This window comes from Brachyistius frenatus, unplaced genomic scaffold (genome assembly GCF_029030835.1).
Source record: "Brachyistius frenatus isolate BFR_SWC_R1_liver_20210118 unplaced genomic scaffold, ASM2903083v1 Contig_9, whole genome shotgun sequence".
NCBI classification, from domain to species: domain Eukaryota; kingdom Metazoa; phylum Chordata; class Actinopteri; family Embiotocidae; genus Brachyistius; species Brachyistius frenatus.
The window spans coordinates 2,508,943-2,527,226 of record NW_027210608.1 but is presented as its reverse complement, the minus strand read 5'-3'; the positions used below and the strand labels follow the sequence as shown (position 1 = coordinate 2,527,226).

At 42.6% G+C, this 18,284-nt stretch overlaps 1 protein-coding gene across 1 annotated transcript in view; it reads right to left on the bottom strand.

The window, feature by feature from the left end:
• LOC138616197 (insulin-like growth factor 1 receptor) overlaps positions 1–18,284 on the bottom strand; it is a 51,749-nt gene that overhangs the window by 7,106 nt on the left and 26,359 nt on the right. Inside the window, exons 3-20 of the mRNA XM_069690336.1 lie at positions 14,125–14,428; positions 13,624–13,760; positions 12,961–13,105; positions 10,872–11,080; positions 10,518–10,644; positions 9,615–9,850; positions 8,043–8,210; positions 7,739–7,946; positions 5,837–6,141; positions 5,509–5,642; positions 4,493–4,652; positions 3,785–3,884; positions 3,108–3,178; positions 2,799–3,028; positions 2,450–2,557; positions 1,108–1,270; positions 403–532; positions 59–193 (exon numbers count right to left, since the gene is read on the bottom strand). Of these exons, the coding sequence (XP_069546437.1) occupies positions 59–193; positions 403–532; positions 1,108–1,270; positions 2,450–2,557; positions 2,799–3,028; positions 3,108–3,178; positions 3,785–3,884; positions 4,493–4,652; positions 5,509–5,642; positions 5,837–6,141; positions 7,739–7,946; positions 8,043–8,210; positions 9,615–9,850; positions 10,518–10,644; positions 10,872–11,080; positions 12,961–13,105; positions 13,624–13,760; positions 14,125–14,428 (3,070 nt within the window). The remainder of the gene's footprint in view (positions 1–58; positions 194–402; positions 533–1,107; positions 1,271–2,449; positions 2,558–2,798; positions 3,029–3,107; positions 3,179–3,784; positions 3,885–4,492; positions 4,653–5,508; positions 5,643–5,836; positions 6,142–7,738; positions 7,947–8,042; positions 8,211–9,614; positions 9,851–10,517; positions 10,645–10,871; positions 11,081–12,960; positions 13,106–13,623; positions 13,761–14,124; positions 14,429–18,284) is intronic.

The following is an 18,284-nucleotide window of genomic DNA, read 5'->3' as shown; positions in this document are numbered from 1 at the left end:
AGACAGGCATGGAGATGAGAGCAGGACGTGTGAATGTGTGTGTGTATTGTTGTCTTACAGCATGTCAGGACAGTTCTGTGGTTTCTCCAGGAGTCCTCCCTCCATCACGAAGCGCAGGACTTGTTCGTTGGACAGACCTTGGTAGGGCTGCTCAGCCAGAGTGGCAATCTCCCACAATACGACCCCGAACGACCTGCAGAATCAACATTATGATCATCTCAACATGCTTTTTAGAAGCAGCAGCAGAGTATGACGCCACAGTGTGTGTGTGTGTGTGTGTGTGTGTGTGTGTGTGTGTGTGTGTGTGTGTGTGTGTGTGTGTGTGTGTGTGTGTGTGTGTGTGTGTGTGTGTGTGTGTGTGTGTGTGTGTGTGTGTGTCTGTATGCGCGCGCGCGCGCTTACCAGACATCCGATGTGGTGGTGAAGACTCCGTCCTTCAGAGACTCGGGTGACATCCAGCGGACGGGGAGCAAACCTTTCCCACCTTTGCGATAGTAATCTGTCTCGTATATGTCTCTGGTCATGCCGAAATCTGCCCACACAGACACACAAAGACAGACACACGGGCACACACAGGGAGGAAGTGAAGCAATGACAATGATGATAGAAACATTCAATGCACTTGATGAAGATGCTTCTCATTGTTTTTAAACGGCTGAACTAAAGGAAGATACATTTCAAGCCAAATACTGGATCAAAGTGTCCTTTCTCTCATTGTTTTCTGTTGTTTTCCTCCATATTCCACAGGAAGGCTCTCTCTACTGAGATTACAACCCTAGAAACAGGATTACATTAACTGTAATCCCTCAGCGATCACCCCATACCAGTGTCAGAGACATTTAAAAATGGCCAGCTCTTAAACTGCTTTGTAACCATAAGGGTCTCAATTATATTCTGGATGTTTTCAAACTCTGAGAGGGTCACACAGGAAATAAACCTGGAAACAGCCACTAGTTGCCAAGTCAGCTCTGGAACTGTGGCTGAAAGTTGCCCAGATGATTTCACAATTTCCTAATTGGTCTGCGATTTCATTTGCACCCAGCGAACATGTTCCCAGATCCATCCATCCGCCTCTTAGCTGCCAGTGACCCCTGACCCTGGCTGTACCTCCGATCTTAACGGTGAAGTCCTCGGCCACCATGCAGTTCCTGGCTGCCAGGTCTCGGTGGACAAACTTGTTGGCGTTGAGGTAAGCCATGCCGTCGGCGATCTGCCCCGCCATCTGCAGCATCTTCTTCAGGGGAGGGAGAGACAGGCTCGACCACTGCTGCTGCAGACACACAGACAACACAGAGTGACTTCGACATGAAGAGGAAGAGGTGAACATCAGTTGTCAGACACACAGTTTGTGATGACTGGAATATGTTGCATCCATTTTCAATACAGCATATGCTTTGTTACTGCATTATAAATATATTCCTTGCCCAATGTTTGGTTAGCGCTCGTTTCAGACAAGTTTCAGTGATTTGGTCCAATCTGGGTTAGTTTCATTCACAAAATAGTTCCCACAATGTGACAAATTAAGCAGTTCCAAAAAGGACTACTTTGTTAGGTAGAGTACTTTCTCAAGAGGCTACAGCTACCGATGATGTGTCTTCAGCACAGTGATGCTCTGAGCTAACGAGGAGACGTCAATCACAGAGATACTGTCAGAGAGAATGTTTTACAGGAGGTGATGTTATGATGCCAGGGGTCAACAGAGGATGATACGAGGCAGTAAACTGCATTAGGACCCTGAGGAAGGCGTCAAAAAGGGAACGTTTTTTATCTTGCCCTGCCTAAATATGCCAATAGACTCAGCACTGTGCAAAGGTTTCAGGTACTTATGGCTTATGAATCAGACACTACCATCAGGAAGGCATCTGATTCATTCTGCAGTGTGACATAGACCCCAAACATACAGCCAGAGTCAGAAAGAACAGAGATTAATGTAGTCATTTATTATTTCTATTCATCTTTATGATGTATACTGTTGTTCTGCATATCTGCTATTGATTTGTATTATTATTATACCTATTTACCACCCATGTATATATGCATCAATTAATCTATGTATCTCTCCACCTACCTCACTTATCTACCCATCTACCTCCCATACTGCAACAGATAGTGAGACCACCACAGAGCCCCCAATTCAACATCATAGAGTCAGTCTGGGATTACATGAAGAGACAGAAGAGACTGAGACCGTCTGAATCCACAGAAGAACTGTGACAAGTTGACAAGACAAATGCTTCAAACAACCTGCAAGCAGGCAGTTACAATGGAAAAAAAGTAAAGGTCAGACTCTACTTACTTGATTAATAAAAACTGTTCATAGTATTATTTTTGTAAGCAGCCTCACTTTACTTTGAGTGCCTGAAACTTTTGCACAGTACTAAATATGGATTCAATATGACATCTTTTGTTCTATAAAATGTTTGACACTTTAGTGACAACATCGAACTACCTCTTTAGGTCGCAGCGAGCGCAAGTAACTCTTCAGGTCTCCTCGTGTCATCAGCTCCATGATGACCAGCGTGGGTTGGCCCTGAGAGACCACTCCCAGGAGACGAACCTGCAAAACACACACACACACACACACACACACACACACACACACACACACACACACACACACACACACACACACACACACAAAACACAACACAAGAACTGACTCACACTGGACACCTTGCTGAATTGACCTTTACTCCAATTAGAGTTCGCACTTAACTGATTAATGAATAATGAGTGAGTAATAAATATGATTGATTGTTCTGTATGATCTTAATGTGTTTGTGTGTTTTTTTACATACCACGTGGTGACAGTTGAACTCCTTCATGACGGATGCTTCATTGAGGAACTCGATCCGCTCCCTCATGCTGGCCGACTCGTTCACAGTCTTGATGGCGACTTGTGTCTCCGGTTCGTCTTTGACAACGCCCTTCGCCAGTCCCTCGTACACCATGCCAAACGACCCCTGGCCGAGTTCACGACTCAGCGCGATCTTCTCCCGCGCCACCTCCCACTCATCTGGGACATACACTGCACAGAAAATACACATTTCTACGTTAATGCAGAGCTTTGCACCGACATACACGGTTACAATTTTGACGACACTCACTCTCTGCAGCACTGAAGTACTCCGGGTTGACCGACGCATACAGGACTCCGTTCCCAAGCCGGTCACTGTTCCTGAACCAAAACAAAAACAAAAGTGTTTACAGACATTGTACATACCGTCCTCACACACACACCACATGCATTCTGGGATCTCTGGTGTATAATCATAAATATCGCAGTTTTAGCTTCCAAAGAATATTGGCAAAATACAACACTGAAATATTTCCGTCTGGACGCCTGCTGTGCTTGGAGCATTTCAAGATATCGATGTCCTTAAAAGGACAACTCCAGCAGGACAGGAGTTACTAATTTACTGTGGCAACTAAAAAAAATGAAGTGGCTGCCGATCACATAACTGAGAAAATTCTCGCTTTATTCACCATTTAGATTTATGGACTATACGTGGCAGAAGTAATTTGCTTTGGTTTGCGAGTGAATGTGGATCCTAATGTGACCGCACCAGCCATCAGCAAGTTGTTCCCATGTTTACTTTAGAGAAGAAAAAGGAAGAAAAGTGCAGGATTGAGGGTTGTTTTTGTGTTTCCTAAAACACTTTTAATGTTTTTCTGAAGGTCTAAGCTGCTCGGTTTTTCCAACATGATATTCTGCATCCTATTCGCAGTGTGCAATTACATATCAACACATCTGTAGTTGATGAGATAATCGCTGTGTACACACCTTTTCCTGTTGAGGACGACCAGCATTGCACTCAGAAGGCAGATGAGGATGACGATGGCGATGGGAACAAAGATCATAGTGTAGAGGATATTTTCGTATCCTGTTGGGTCGAAGACTTTGATTAGGTAGGTAGGTAGGTAGGTAGGTAGGTAGGTATATACTTTATTAATCCCCGAGGGGAAATTTTTTCGCCACAGCAGCATACATACAGGAGCAATAATAGAAACAATAGAATAAAATAATAATAGAATAGAATAATATAATAGAAAAGCAATAAAGTAAAAAATATAAATATAAAATGCACAGTACATACAGTATATATACAGTACATTAAATATCTCTATATATTATATACAACAAACCAATAAACACAGTCAACATATATATATATATATATATATATATACATACAGTATATATCTATATATATAATATACATACAATATACAAGCAACCAAGAAACACAGTCAACAGTGTTTTTGTACTGTGATGGATTTTGCCAGAGGTGAGTTATTGTAAAGTCTTATGGCAGTGGGCAGGAATGATCTCCTGTATCTGTCACATTGTTAACATTTACAAATATTTCCCCTTGTGCTATCAATAAAGTGTCAGTCAGTCCGTCAGTCCGTCTATTTGTCTGTCTTAAATTCATTAATCTGTCCTGATACAAAAAGTAGCATTGAAGTGTAACGAGAGTTTTTGTCTTACTTTCAGCCACATAGACATCCACACCGTGCGTCCAGGAGCCGTTGCCAGCCAGTGACGTGGCCCTCACTCTGACCGAGTAGTTTCCTGGACTGAGGTTGGACAGCCGAACGCCATGCTGGGTCTGGTACGTTTGACCAGATACACACTCGTGCTTCTCGGCCTAACACACACACACGAACACGCAGACAAAAAGAGCTTATTATGGGCCGAGTTTTACACAGCCGAGGGCCTGATGCTTTCAATTTGTACTGTGCAATAAATAATAAAGGACGGGGCTCACAGTGCCAGACCCATTTCTCCCTGATGATTGATCATAATAAGTCTCATGTTTGGCCAGTGGGGGGAACTGATTGGTCCATGTATCCTTATGAGACCAATCGTTACTACCAAACAAATGCAGTTTCTTTGTTTTTATGGCATTTCTAAAATGTCTGTTCTGTATTTAAAATAATCATGTACTGTTTCCATATTACATTGTGTGGCAGGATTTACTTCACTCTGTCTTCAGACCATTAGATGACACTTTAAATGTTACATTCAGTCATTAGTGGAAGACTTAGTCTACTGTTGGAGTGATCTAAAGTGGAGACTTAAATACCATGAACAGTATGCAGGAAGGCATTCTTCATGGATACAATGGAATATATAAAACGTATATAAGAATATAATATATAAAAGTGAAAATGTGTTCATCAAGAGCAAAACTAGATTGCGAGGGGATCATTTTGATACTTAACTCGTACAAAAAGGGAGAAACTGACTATATTAGTGTATTATGCTAAAGATATGTATGGTATGCAAAAAGAGGATATTAGATTTTGATCCAGCTGAATGACTGGGAAAGGATCGAGTAACATTAATCAGATGTGGATAGCCTTAAGAAATAACTTCTCACAAAGGGGAGGATGACCTCTACTTCTTGCAAACAATTCCTAATAAACTTGAACTTCCTCGTCCTCATTAAAACAAGCAGGTGCTCAGTGAGCCAGCGGGCAGATATACAGATGCTGTCCTACCTCGGTCGGCAGTTTGAACTTGATCTCATACATGAGGATGAGTCCGTTGGGATGACGTGGCTCCGGCCAGCGCAGGAACACCCAGTCCTCGTGGCCCTCCCAGGTCACTGGACCCGGGATGTCGTCAGCCTTTTCTGGAGAACCGCAGGTAGAACAGGTTACCATGGTTACCACAGTAATCATTTGTATGCAGTACATTTTCCACTGGCTTCAGTGGCTGGTAAATCCCAGCATTCACTTGGTGCCTTTAGCGTCTCAGCAGAAAAGCACACCTACGGTGCCCGTCAAAACTGTCATGTGTTTGTCAATAGATCGTTTCTCCTCTAACCTGCAGGTTTGGTTCTGGAGAAGACGAACTCTGCCGCGCTGCAGCGTTGGACTTGCCGATTGCACGCGTGAATGTCGATGCGGTAAACGGTGAAGGGTTGCAGGCCAAAGATCTGCAGCTCGCGCTCCGTCACTGATTGCTCCATGAACGCGAACTCTCGCTCCGCTGGCTCCTGATCGCCGGCGCTGCTGTTGCCGGCCGCCTGGAGGGGAGGCACGGTGCTGCTGTTGGCGTGCAGCCGGGGGCGACGGGGGTGCGTGGAGTTGGCGATACCAAAAAGATCTCTGCGGCGACGATCTGGTGGCCTGGAGAGTGGAACAGATGGAGGAGGAGAAAGCACAGTTTAAGTTTGATGGAGTATGAAACAATAAATCTCAAAATGGTGAATATTAAAATGGCATTAAGCACAAGATATGGCTATATGATATGGCTATCCTTCATATTGTTGAAGCAGGATTTTAAAATGCTGCCATGAGGAGATCTTTTACTGAAGCCTGTGTGTTTGTTGTCTGCAGCCTTTTAGTTTCATGTTGATCCCAGAGTAACTGGGAATCTTATTCTGGTAAGCCTCGAGTTTTTCAGTGATCTGTTTTGTTTTATTGCCATTTGGCCTTCTTTTCAGCAGCTGGGATGCAGCTTGGTCGACGTATTCAAAACAGAATTACTGATCAGCTCCAATGATTTTTGCAGTAAGTGAACTTTCATAAGCAAAGTATACAATATTTTTGAATATGTGATGTACCAAACCCACTGCTACCACCTTTAACCACAGTGCAACAACAGATTACCCAGCTGTTCCTGAAGAAGGGGCATTAAATTGCATGTTATTTGCTTGAATTTGAAAGCTTGAATTTGAGTGTGGACACCTTTGAGCTGCTTTAGACGTGTTATCCTGAATTGTATTTGTCTTTACAGAAAATGAGCATTGTTCTCCTTCCAGACAGTTCTAATCAGTGCAGTGTTTTCCCCAAATTTGTGGAAGACTTAGGTGCATGAACTTGGTGGGAGGTTGGTGAACTTCCCCATTTACACTTTACGCTTTTTGATTAAAATAAGCATTTTGACATAAGTTTTGACCATAATTATTACCATATCCGTGTAAAAGCAGGTGATAAATAAACAACACCCAAAAAACCTTAACGTGTTTTTAAAGTTTTTCACAATTATTTTTTATCATTTTTCTTAGGTGGTGCCCAAAACAGCTTAAATACTGCATTCCGGTCTTGTAATTGTAGGAAAAACCCTGATGTGAGTAAGCAGAGTTCAGGGATCTGGTCTGATGTACAAGGTGGCCCACGTGGTTCACACACTGTCAAAGTCTGTGGGCTGACAGGAAAATACAGGACAAGTGATAACACCTGATGTTTATCTCTGGAAGTACATTCATCCCTCTCTTCTGCAGCTGCAAAACATACTGAGCACTAATGAACATCAACTGGACTGAGGTGTGTGTGTGTGTGTGTGTGTGTGTGTGTGTGTGTGTGTGTGTGTGTGTGTGTGTGTGTGTGTGTGTGTGTGTGTGTGTGTGTGTGTGTGTGTGTGTGTGTGTGTGTGCGCGCGCGCCTGCGTGCGTGTGTGTGGGGAGAGAGATAATGTGATGCAGATGTCTGCAAGGCAGCAGCCTAACTGCTTAACTCAGACAGGAGCCAAAACATGATTTAGAGAAAAGGATAAAGGATAAAAGTATCATCACTGCATCACATCTAAAAAAAATTTTTTTACATATAATTCTACTGAAGACTGAAGAAGTTACTAATCTCTACAATAAAAGCACATAAAAAGTGTTTTCTTGGGACATTTTAGTTTCAGTTTAGCCAAAAAGGGTTAAATATGAAGTTAAAGAGCATCACAGTCAGACCCCACTTGTGCTGTTCGATGAAACACGGATGACAGGTAGATTACCTCGGTGTAAAAATGGAGTTGTGCAGGAAGTTTTCAAAGACTTTTCGGTAGGAGGCATCAGCAGCTTCGGCCTCCAGGTCCTCCACTGATTTGGGGCAGGGGCAGCAGGGGCCTTTATCTGCCCCGTCGGGATCTGGTTTAGTGGGCTTGGTGTCCTCTTCTTGGTCTCCCACACCTATGGCAGCAATCCTTATGGGGATCTTAAGTTCTGGAGGAGGAAGGGAAGGATGCGTTACCGAACAGCTGTACTCTGGATGCACCTACAGTAATAGTGGGTGTGGGTGTTTTTTGTGTGTGTTTATACCTTTAGAGCAGTAGTTGTGCTGGTACAGCTCTCGGTCTTCAGCCTGCTGCTGCCATCTTACCAGGTAGTAAGTCTGGTTCCCGTTGGGTGAGATGGGGGGCGACCAGCGCACCACCAGCTGCGTCGACGAGTTCGAGTACGCTCGCACATCTTGAGGCATGGAGGGCGCTGAGACGGAGAGACAGAAACACGTTTGAGAAACTCTTCAGTGCAGATGTGTTTCTCTGACATCACAGCACTGCTATGTCTTCACACTGCAGCTGGATGTATTTAAAGCCGTCTTCCATTTCATCCAATTACATTGCAGTTTTTGTAAGTAATTTTCTCTCCATCTCTTGGAGATGCAGCTGTGTTTATCATAAACTGGATTCCTCTACATGTCTTTACAGTATGTTTTGATTAGATGCAGAAATACTATCATACCGCCATCAAGAAATAGTCCCACGTCTGCTGCAAAACAAGTAGTGTTATCTGATTCAGATAACAGACAGCACTGTGTGTGCCATTGGGGATGATACATTTCATTTAGACTGGTTTATACTTGTAGCTGATTATTTAATTAGGCTAAATTAGTCATCCTTTTTTTCAAATTTGTACAGAGCTATTTGTACATCTTGTTCAGTAAAAACTAACCTACCGTTAACTGAACATGAAGTATTCTTGTCTGTTACGCTTTGTTCAGACTGCATTCAAATCAGATTTTTTTTTTCCTCAAATCAGATCTTTGGGACAGACTGTCTACACTGATATTTGCAAGTGAGCAGATCAGATTTGGTGTGTCCAGACATCACCAACCTATCTGCATGGGTTGCTGTGGCAACGACGTACGCGCAGCTACGTTGGTGACACGGCTTTTCAACACAGAAGTGGCAGCCGACAGTTTGTTTTGGCTTCAGTCCGTGGAGTATTGCTATTGTTGTCCTCTGCAAGACGAACATCGAAACTTTCTGCGAGCGCTAACATAGATTTTGCTCACTTTGTCTCTAAAAATGACGTTGCGATGCAAGTAACGCAAGAAACCGCAAAAAATGAGATGCATCTACAGAAATCCGATTGGAATCGCATTTCAAGCCTCCCCCCAAATGTGGTTTGGATCCAGATTGCAAAAATCGCATTGCATGTGGATTTTTGCTGTTCAGACTTCCGAAAATCAATCTGAATATAATCTGGATCTGACAAATATCAGATTTGGGCTGGCAGTCTGAACATAGCCTTAAAGTGTCTATTCTGCTTGTTTTTAATTAATGTGTTTAGAACTTAATATTTATTAATGACAACCTGCAGAACACTTATGTGAAACAAATATTTTTCAGGTATCATCCCACACTATGGATTCCTCTTCTATTACTGTACACTGTTGGTCATGTCTGATCTATCTCTTTCCAACTATATCAAGGAGTGACCTTTGAACTTCCTAGCACAGCCTCTTATGTAGGATCAAATCAGACACAGATACTTTACAGTACTATTCGCTATATATTGGAAGCCTTATTAAACTTTCAGCAGCACCTCACAGTCATTCTAACAATCAAACCATTTATTTCCTTTGACTGATGAAATAATCACTCTTACCTGAGGGGCTGGTGCGGATGTAGACCACCTTGCTCTTTGCGCCCGGCATGTGTTTGTCCTCCACCATGAGAGTGATAGCTTTAACGAAGACGGCATACTGCGTCCACGGCTTCAGGCTGGACAGCAGCACTCCGGGGTCCGAGTCCTTGTCGGGCCTCAGCTCCACATCCACCATGGTCCAGCTGTTAGAGCCGCAGCCATCCTGGCCCTCGAACTCAGTGATGTTCTGGTATGGCCTGGAAGGAAGAGAAGTAGTGTCAGAAGTTAATAATCAATCTTTAAACTTTTGGTTGTGTTAACTACAGGTATATTAGCATATTTATAAGTGAGGAGATTACATTTAAAAGGAAAAATCTAAATGTCTCATGTATTCATAATTGATATACACCTGTATGATTCTTCTGTTTACATATAAGCCTGCTGCAAAAGAAAAATGGCAGCAGGTGAATATCTCAGATCGAGGTGGAGTGATGAGGAGACTGTAATCTTCCTCACATTAATACATGAAACATCTCCATCATGTTTTCTGCATTGTTTCTGTTTCTTTGAGGTCTGACACTGTTTTAATTACATCATCTCTTGGCGCCCTCACGCTTCTGCCATCTTCTTCAATAAGCTCAACTCCCAAGATTCATTCGACACTTGCGAATGGAAAAACATGAACTAATTTTCTTTCACAAGTTTTTTTCAAACATTTTTTTAAAATTCACACTAGATTTGGTTGGGCACTTGGCTAGTACTGATAAGTTAGATTTATTTGTTGCTCTATAGATTCAAAGTCCTGTTAATCAGTGTGATAGTGAGGTTCCAGCAGACTGCATATGTTTGCCTTTAAACAAGTGTCACGTCCCATTTCTGTTTAGTAAACTCTGCCAATAATTGCGGGTATTCCCAGAAACTTACGCCTCCTTGTAGTAGACGATAAAGCTGATGAGGTCCCTGTAGTCGGGGGGCCGGTAGCGCTCCCACGTCAGCTTGATCCTCGTGCTGCTGGTGCTGTTGGACTTAAACTTGAGGATCGTGCTTTCACCTATGGAGGGAGAACAGAGGAGAAATATACCACTTCACTATGTCACAATGGCAATCAGTCCTGTTGAGAGGGACGCAGTAGATACTGATATAGGGTGCAGAACAACAACAGGCTCAGACGAGGTGTTTGCAAACTGCAAGTAAACGAGAGGAACTCCTGCACATAAACTGCCCATAGCAATTTAGATGTTTGTGGTTTTTTGGACTGTAGTTCATTTTGACCCTTACAGCTGGCTCTGTCGCCGTTGTGGCGGAAATCGCTGTCATCAAAAGGGTCCTGGATGCCCGTCTTCTCCCACATGCTGCGGATCTCGGACCTGCAGAGCTTCGGGTTGGCTCTGAAGAACAGCTTCCCTGTTTTGATGGTGAGGTTGTGCTGCTTCCAGTCCCACAGATACTGGAGCTGCTGGTTGTCGAACGCTGAGAAGGCATACATGCTGGAGAGGAGAAGGAAGAGAAGATGAATGAATAACAGTGTATGTCTGTCTATTAGTGTGTATAGTGTTTCATTCCAGGCTGAAATCTAAGTTTCCCACCAAAGACAAAGCCTTTTTTTTTTTTTTTTTTTTTTTCCCAGTGTGTGATGGAGAACTACACAACATACCCACTTGTCCCTTTCTATAAGGGGAAGCTCTGCTAATTGAACAAAATGTAGCTATTTGACTCTTCTCAGTAGGTTTCTATTTTCAGCTGGAGGTTTTAATGACCCAGTTAGACTGTAGAGGGAATGCTTGACAGCAGGATAAAAATCACCTGGCAAATCCGATTAACCACGGGCAGATTTTTTTGTGCTGGAGAGGAGTTTGTTTTATGAGTCACTGGGTAACACCCAGACATCAAGGAATGACTGTAATGTGGGCCTTGGGACAGAAAGATTCCTGTGAACTCAAAGACAAACAGACGAACGACAGAGTGAAGGCCTCTGTGTGACCCTGAGAGAACCTTTCCTGAGACTGTTTGAGGTTAGGCGGCATTCAAGGTGTTATAAAAGGAAAAAAAAAAGAAAAAAAAAAAGGAGGGGGGTGGGGGTGCTGTTTGTATTCCTCAGTTAAAAACAATATTTTAAACTTCACTGATGGTATTACAGTTATCCCAAAACAAGTAAATTGGTGCTACATAATCCAGTCTGCACCCTCGCAGTCAAAACATACTTTCCTTTTCTCGCCATCCTCCCTACAATTCTGTGATGACCTTCACGCTCCGCATTTCAGCGCTATCACGGCACAGTTACTCTGCTCGGTTACTGAGACAACTCCCAGCAACAGGCACACTAAGAATAAAAGGAGACAAGCTTCCTCTGCACATTATGAGTGTAGCAAGAAAGGAAGTACATCAATATTTTGCCCAGAATATTGACTATGGAAGATGTTCACAGACTTTTCCGATCATGTACCAAACCAAATTTCCACATCTATCAACCATCTGTGTTTAAACTATGACAGACGTCAAGTCACGTCACGCTAACTATTAGAAAATACAATTTTCAAAATGTTTAAATGATGGACAAGTAATTTTCACATCACTGTAATGTGATGTGTATATGAAACAACAATTGTCAGCAGTAAAATTAAATTAAATGACAATTTTCTAGACTCAGGTCAGCTGGAGTGCAACTGTTAGGCTTTCCTGTAAGGCTCTTACGCACCACCAGGTGGAGCCTCATGTGCCACATGGAGTGAGCGTAACACAATGTGGAAATCACTAGACCATAGAGCTGAGTATTATCCTCTCCTACAAAAGTAGAGTGCAGAAACTACAGAAGCAGTTTTAGGTAGGATTAAACCCCGAAAGGAAAAAAACCAAGAAACTTAGCTTTAGTTTCTGCCACAGCTATCTCAGCAGCTAGCATTGATTTGATATAGCCCCCTGACTTCAGTTGTGTTGTTAACTGTCTTTCTATGACTTTAGCTGTGTTGTTAGCTGCCCGTCTATGACACTAGCTGTACTTGATCTTATAGGAACTGCAAATATAAAAAAACTGTTTTCGTGGAAGACAATAATTTACATTTGTCGAGCGGTATTTACTAAAGTAAATTACAATTCAAGGGGAAAATCTAGAAAAAGATAAGAGTAGAAGTGAGGTCAGTGTGTGACCATACACCAGCTTCAGTCTCCAATGTGAGTTTCGGGATTAAATTGTGATTGTTTGTTTATGGTCGAGGTGAGGTGAGACAGGAATGTGGACAACTCCTTCTGATGCAGTGTGTGTGTGTGTGTGTGTGTGTGTGTGTGTGTGTGTGTGTGTGTGTGTGTGTGTGTGTGTGTGTGTGTGTGTGTGTGTGTGTGTGTGTGTGTGTGTGTGTGTGTGTGTTCCTACTCGTCCTGAAGGTTTTCTCCATCGATGTATCTGAGGCTGCGGAGGAAGGCCAGGGAGCTCAGAGTGTGCGAGTGTGTGATCCGCACGTAACCCGTCACCCTCTGGATCAAACCTGTGAAACTCTCCAGCTCTGCCACCATGTTGTCTACACACACACACACACACACACACACACACACACACACACACACACACACACACACACACACACACACACACACACACACACACACACACACACACACACACACACGAATACATACATACATAGAAAACACACAAACTTTGTTCATTATTTTTTTACTCATCTTAATAGTCTGTGTATGTGTTTATCCACTCAGTTATTCTTGATCACAAAATGTTTGACAACAATGAAACTCAGCTCTTTTTACCTTTAAAAACTATTTCAAAAATGTTTAATCTACAAAAGGATGTTTCTTCCTAAATAGAGAAAATGTTATGAAAAGGGTTCCCAGCGAACTTTCCCAGACAGGGAAATCTGGGACCATCTGGGACCAATTCCTTGTGAGAGACTGACTGTAACAGTATGTAACTAAAAGAACACTTTATTTCCCTTCACAAGCTCGGAATCTCTTCAGCCCTCCTTCAAGTGGAAATGTGAGTATTAACTGTGGTGTTGCTGTGGTACGCTGCGGTACTTACGGCCTCTGCGGATGTTGATATGCAGGTTGCCTTTGATAACAGTGCAGCCTTTGAGAGACTGAGCAGCATCCATGGAGTCAATGACCTTCTCCTCACATACTTTATCGCACAGACCATCACAGGCTGTACAGAACATACTGCAGACAGACAGGGAGAGATGGAGAGAGGCGGGGGACGGTTTTAATTTTGTTGACAGACACCCATTCACTAAACTCTTTTAGCTCTCGTCTGACCTTGTATTTTGTATTTCTGTCCCTGAAAGATTTTACGTCAGCGATTCCCAAAAGCAGCTAACGATCTATCCAGCAACTTTATTTATTTTACCAGACAAACAGAGACTAATCAGGCACTAATGATGATTGGTTGCCTCTAAGCTTCCCTTTATTGCAGCAGTAAATTCAGTTTTCTAAATGGACAGGACTTGCAGGGTGTGGACTTGGTACCAATATTAGTCCAACAATAACCTGTGGCTCCGCTCCTTCAGGGTGAACTGCAGCTCACCTGTTGGGTGTGGTGCGCGTGTACCCAGACGGGCATTCGGACATGCACTCTCCTCCGTGGATGATGAAGCTGTCGTAGTCAGGGAGGTGGACTTTGGAGCAAAGCTCGGCGTTGATGCAGCGCCAGCCCTCGAACTTGTAGGTGCCTGGAGGGCAGTCGGCCACGCAGCGTCCTTGGTGGTAGTAATGCATGCATGCGGCGCATGCTGTGTCACTAGCGGGGACCGTGCAGCTGCCCAGACACTGAGGATGGCAGCACTCGCCGTCCACTGTGCATGCTCGCCGCATACACTTCTCTGGGCACTCTGGTGGGGAGACAGAGAGAGAGGATGCAGATAAAGTTAAACTTTTTTTTACAAAACAGTGGTGATTAATAGACATCAGAACAGTCATATTATAGATAGAGTACATACACCAATCAGCCAGCAATATATCCTCCCTTCATAAGGATTATAATCACTTGTTATTCAGTCTGATTGAGAGCAGCAGATTTTTTTTTCATAGTCATTTTTGAGACTATAATTGATGGTGCTGTTAAAATGCCCTGGGTTATACTGAGAGGTGTTCCCAATATTTTGTCAACCCCAATTCATTTAAATGGGACGGGCCAAAATATTAGGAACACGTCTGTATAACCCAGTGCAGTTCAACAGATCTATAAGTTGCAGTTCAGTACATTACCCTAAATGTCCCCCGTTCCAGTGGTTGTAAATCTACATCAAACACAAGTTTCAGTAAAGCGGCAAACATAAAGGTGCAACAAATAAACACAAGCACTCGGTCCTCGGCTTGGAAAAACCTCCAGCATGACACTATGGCTGCAGTCCTGAACAAATGATTTGCATTTACTGGAGGATGTATGAACACACACACACACACACACACACACACACACACACACACACACACACACACACACACACACACACACACACACACACACACACACACACACACACACACACACACCAGATTGGAGCTTGCAAAACACCAAGATGAACTCACGAGTAGGGCGTTCAGGGTGCTTCAAATCCAACCAACCACATTTGCATCTTTGTTGCTTTTGTCTTAAAAATGTAAACACGGCAAACAAAACCAGATCCAACAAACAGCCTGTCGGTTTATCAGACGCAGTTGTTACTGTTGATGAGCCCAGTGTGCTGCGTGAGGTTCACCCCAGATCCAGTGATAAAAGCATCCCCCACTCCGGGTTTTCTGACGAGCACGGCTACAAATAACTCCTCCAGTTGCTGTGGTGTCCCTCTAAATAAGAGGATATTGTAACTGATGACAGGAAAAAAACGATTGAGGAGCTCCAGAAGAAGAAAAAAAAAACCCTGCACTAACGTGCGTACGGAGAGCGGCCACACCTCGTGGTGGACGTTGTCTCTACGGCAGGAGAATTTAAATCAAGCAAGAGAGAAACAAAACAACAAAGCAGCTCATTTCACTCACTGACACCTTCATCATCAGCACACAGCTGAGCATCAACTTTGAACCCAGGTCTAATGTCAGCAGGTCACTAGTTCAATATGACGGCACAAACAGAGACATGAGCTGTTTGTCTGACACAGAAACAAATACTAATTGCTATGGAAACACTGTAAATCACTGCTTGAAATTATTTGTGTGTGTGTGCTGTCTGGCATAAACAAAGGGATAGGGATCCGAAGCAGAAGCAACCCAATGACCTAAGAAACTGTAGCTTTGATGATGTCATCCACTCTGGTTAACCAGCGGCTGTGTTTAAACAGGAACCAAACAAAGTGAAGTTGGAACAAACCGTGTGTTGTTTTCAAGATGCTGAGTGATAAAACCCCGAAACACGTTTCAACATGCTGCCGCCAACCACTCTGTTCAACAAACTTTAAGGCAGCAGGCCAGAGGACACAAGGACATGCTGCATCCTCTAATTTATATGTCAGTAATTTCTCTATAAAGACTTATATTGCTGTGTTTAAAATGGATAAATGGATGCTGAAGGAGCTGGAAGCTGATTGTGAGGCGCTTTAAGAAAGAGCCTCCAAAAACAGATGTCAGTTTGGAGTAGAGACTGTATCAGAAAAATGGCTGCAAATAACATTTACTTTATTTTTCAACACATCATTTTTTACATGAACTACGGGGTTATGAATGCGTCATTCAAGCAATTTCTGCAAGATGCCAATATGCCAAAAAGCAGCATCTGGCTGAAAATCCTTTTTATATGCAATATCAACTAACATGTTGCTTATTTTTTGTCATTAATCATTTGCTACATTAAATGGAAATAAGTCCAACCTTAAGTGAAATTTAAGAAGCTTGTTTTGGCTGACCAACCATCCAAAACCCAAAGATAGGAGGACTGAGGAAACCAAGGAACCAGTCAGTACCGGGATTTAAAAGTCAAAATAGCTGCCGATTAATTTTCTGGCGATTGACCAATCAATCAAATTGCTTATCATTGCAGCTCTAATATCCGGTAATTAAGTACATTGATCAAAAGTGACATTTACTGAATTTCCACACAATGCACATTTGGGGCCTGATTTATTAAGATCTCAAATAACGGGTACTAAATTGCGTGTTTATTCCAAAAGTTTGCACATTTATTTTGCGCCCCTTTTGCGGGTGATTTATTAAAAGTAATTATATTTTTGATATCAGGTGAAAATCGTTCTTTATAAATGCGGTGTTTGCGTGTGTTAAAGTGATTCCAGCAATGTAAAACAGCGACCGAAAAAGGAAAAGGAAATCTGATCCCACTGAAATGAATAAATATTAATATAACAAGAACAAAAGGCTATATGGAAGATTATCAGCCAGGAAGTCAACGCTGTGGGAAAAACAAAAAGATCAATCGATGAAATTATAAGAAGACGCAAGATATTAGCCGAAAAAAACAACAGAATTAAGCGTCGGCAAATAAAAGAGGAGGGATGGTGGATGAGATCCTCTAACAAACACCGGTCAGCAGCTCCACATCTTTCTGTTGAGCAGATGACTTTTCATTCAGTGTCTCGCGACTGCTCGGGGACATTATGTACCCGTGAATTCTGCGGGACACATTGAGGACCTGGCAGCACACCTGAATAACGGGACAGGGTGGAATATTACCGGAATAAGTTTTATAATTTCTGGTATTACGTGGCTCCTCCTTGTTGTTGGCTGTCAATCAGCATTCAGTTCATTCAATAACTCAGAAATGTCATCGCTGGACAAACGATATGTCTAAATATGTTTTTTGCCTCTGACATCTGAGAAATGTTTAAGCTGGAGTAAAACTATGTCCTCTACGCATTCTTTAGTTTCCCTCGTCTCCTTCTCACCACAACAGGAGCAGCCAAGAGCAGAGAATTCTCCACTTTTGCGCACCTGATTAATACGGGTTTTATTTTCAGTCGTACTAAAATACACAACAATCATTTCTCCTATTTCTCCTTTCAGGTTTAGTAAATATCATTGCGGGAGATAGATGTATGTATTTGCATGTTCCCTCCCAGTATTTTACACGTTGGAGTAGAAAAGCCCAATAGTACATATGCACGCAGGCAAACGCGCAATATGGACAACGTGTGTTAAATTGCACATTTGAAAGACGCAGTCCTCACTGCACCTCGTTAGTACATCTGTTTGGACATTTTTTTGGCGGGTGGTGTGAAGTTTGCATGTGATTTTACACATGCAAACCTTTAATAAATCAGGCCCTTCCACTGTTATCTTCATAGAAATGATTGCTTGATGGGTACTAAGGATGTGCATTTCAAGCAAAAATACTGTTTGAAAATCGCTCAGAACAAATCAACTGTTTTAGGTGCATTACCGCCACCTTCTGACAGGAGTACTGCATTACAACTAGGCGCCATTAAAACCAGGGAAATAAGGAAGAGGGATTGTCGCATATACAAATCAATATTTCATATGTTAATGACTATTTGAATATTGATCCATCCCTAATAGGTATCCCTATTTGTTTTACAAGGCAAAAAGATTTTTTTTAAAGTAGCCATTTTGCACCATCTTGACTCCCACAAAAGCTGCCAGTGATCCGTTTGTGGTGTCAAAATCTTTACCCATAAACTACTGAGTTTTATGTTCTGACCTAACATATTAGTCTGATATCAACCAAATACAACATGCCATCACTGATGAAACCAATCCAGCACACCTGTTTAGGAAATT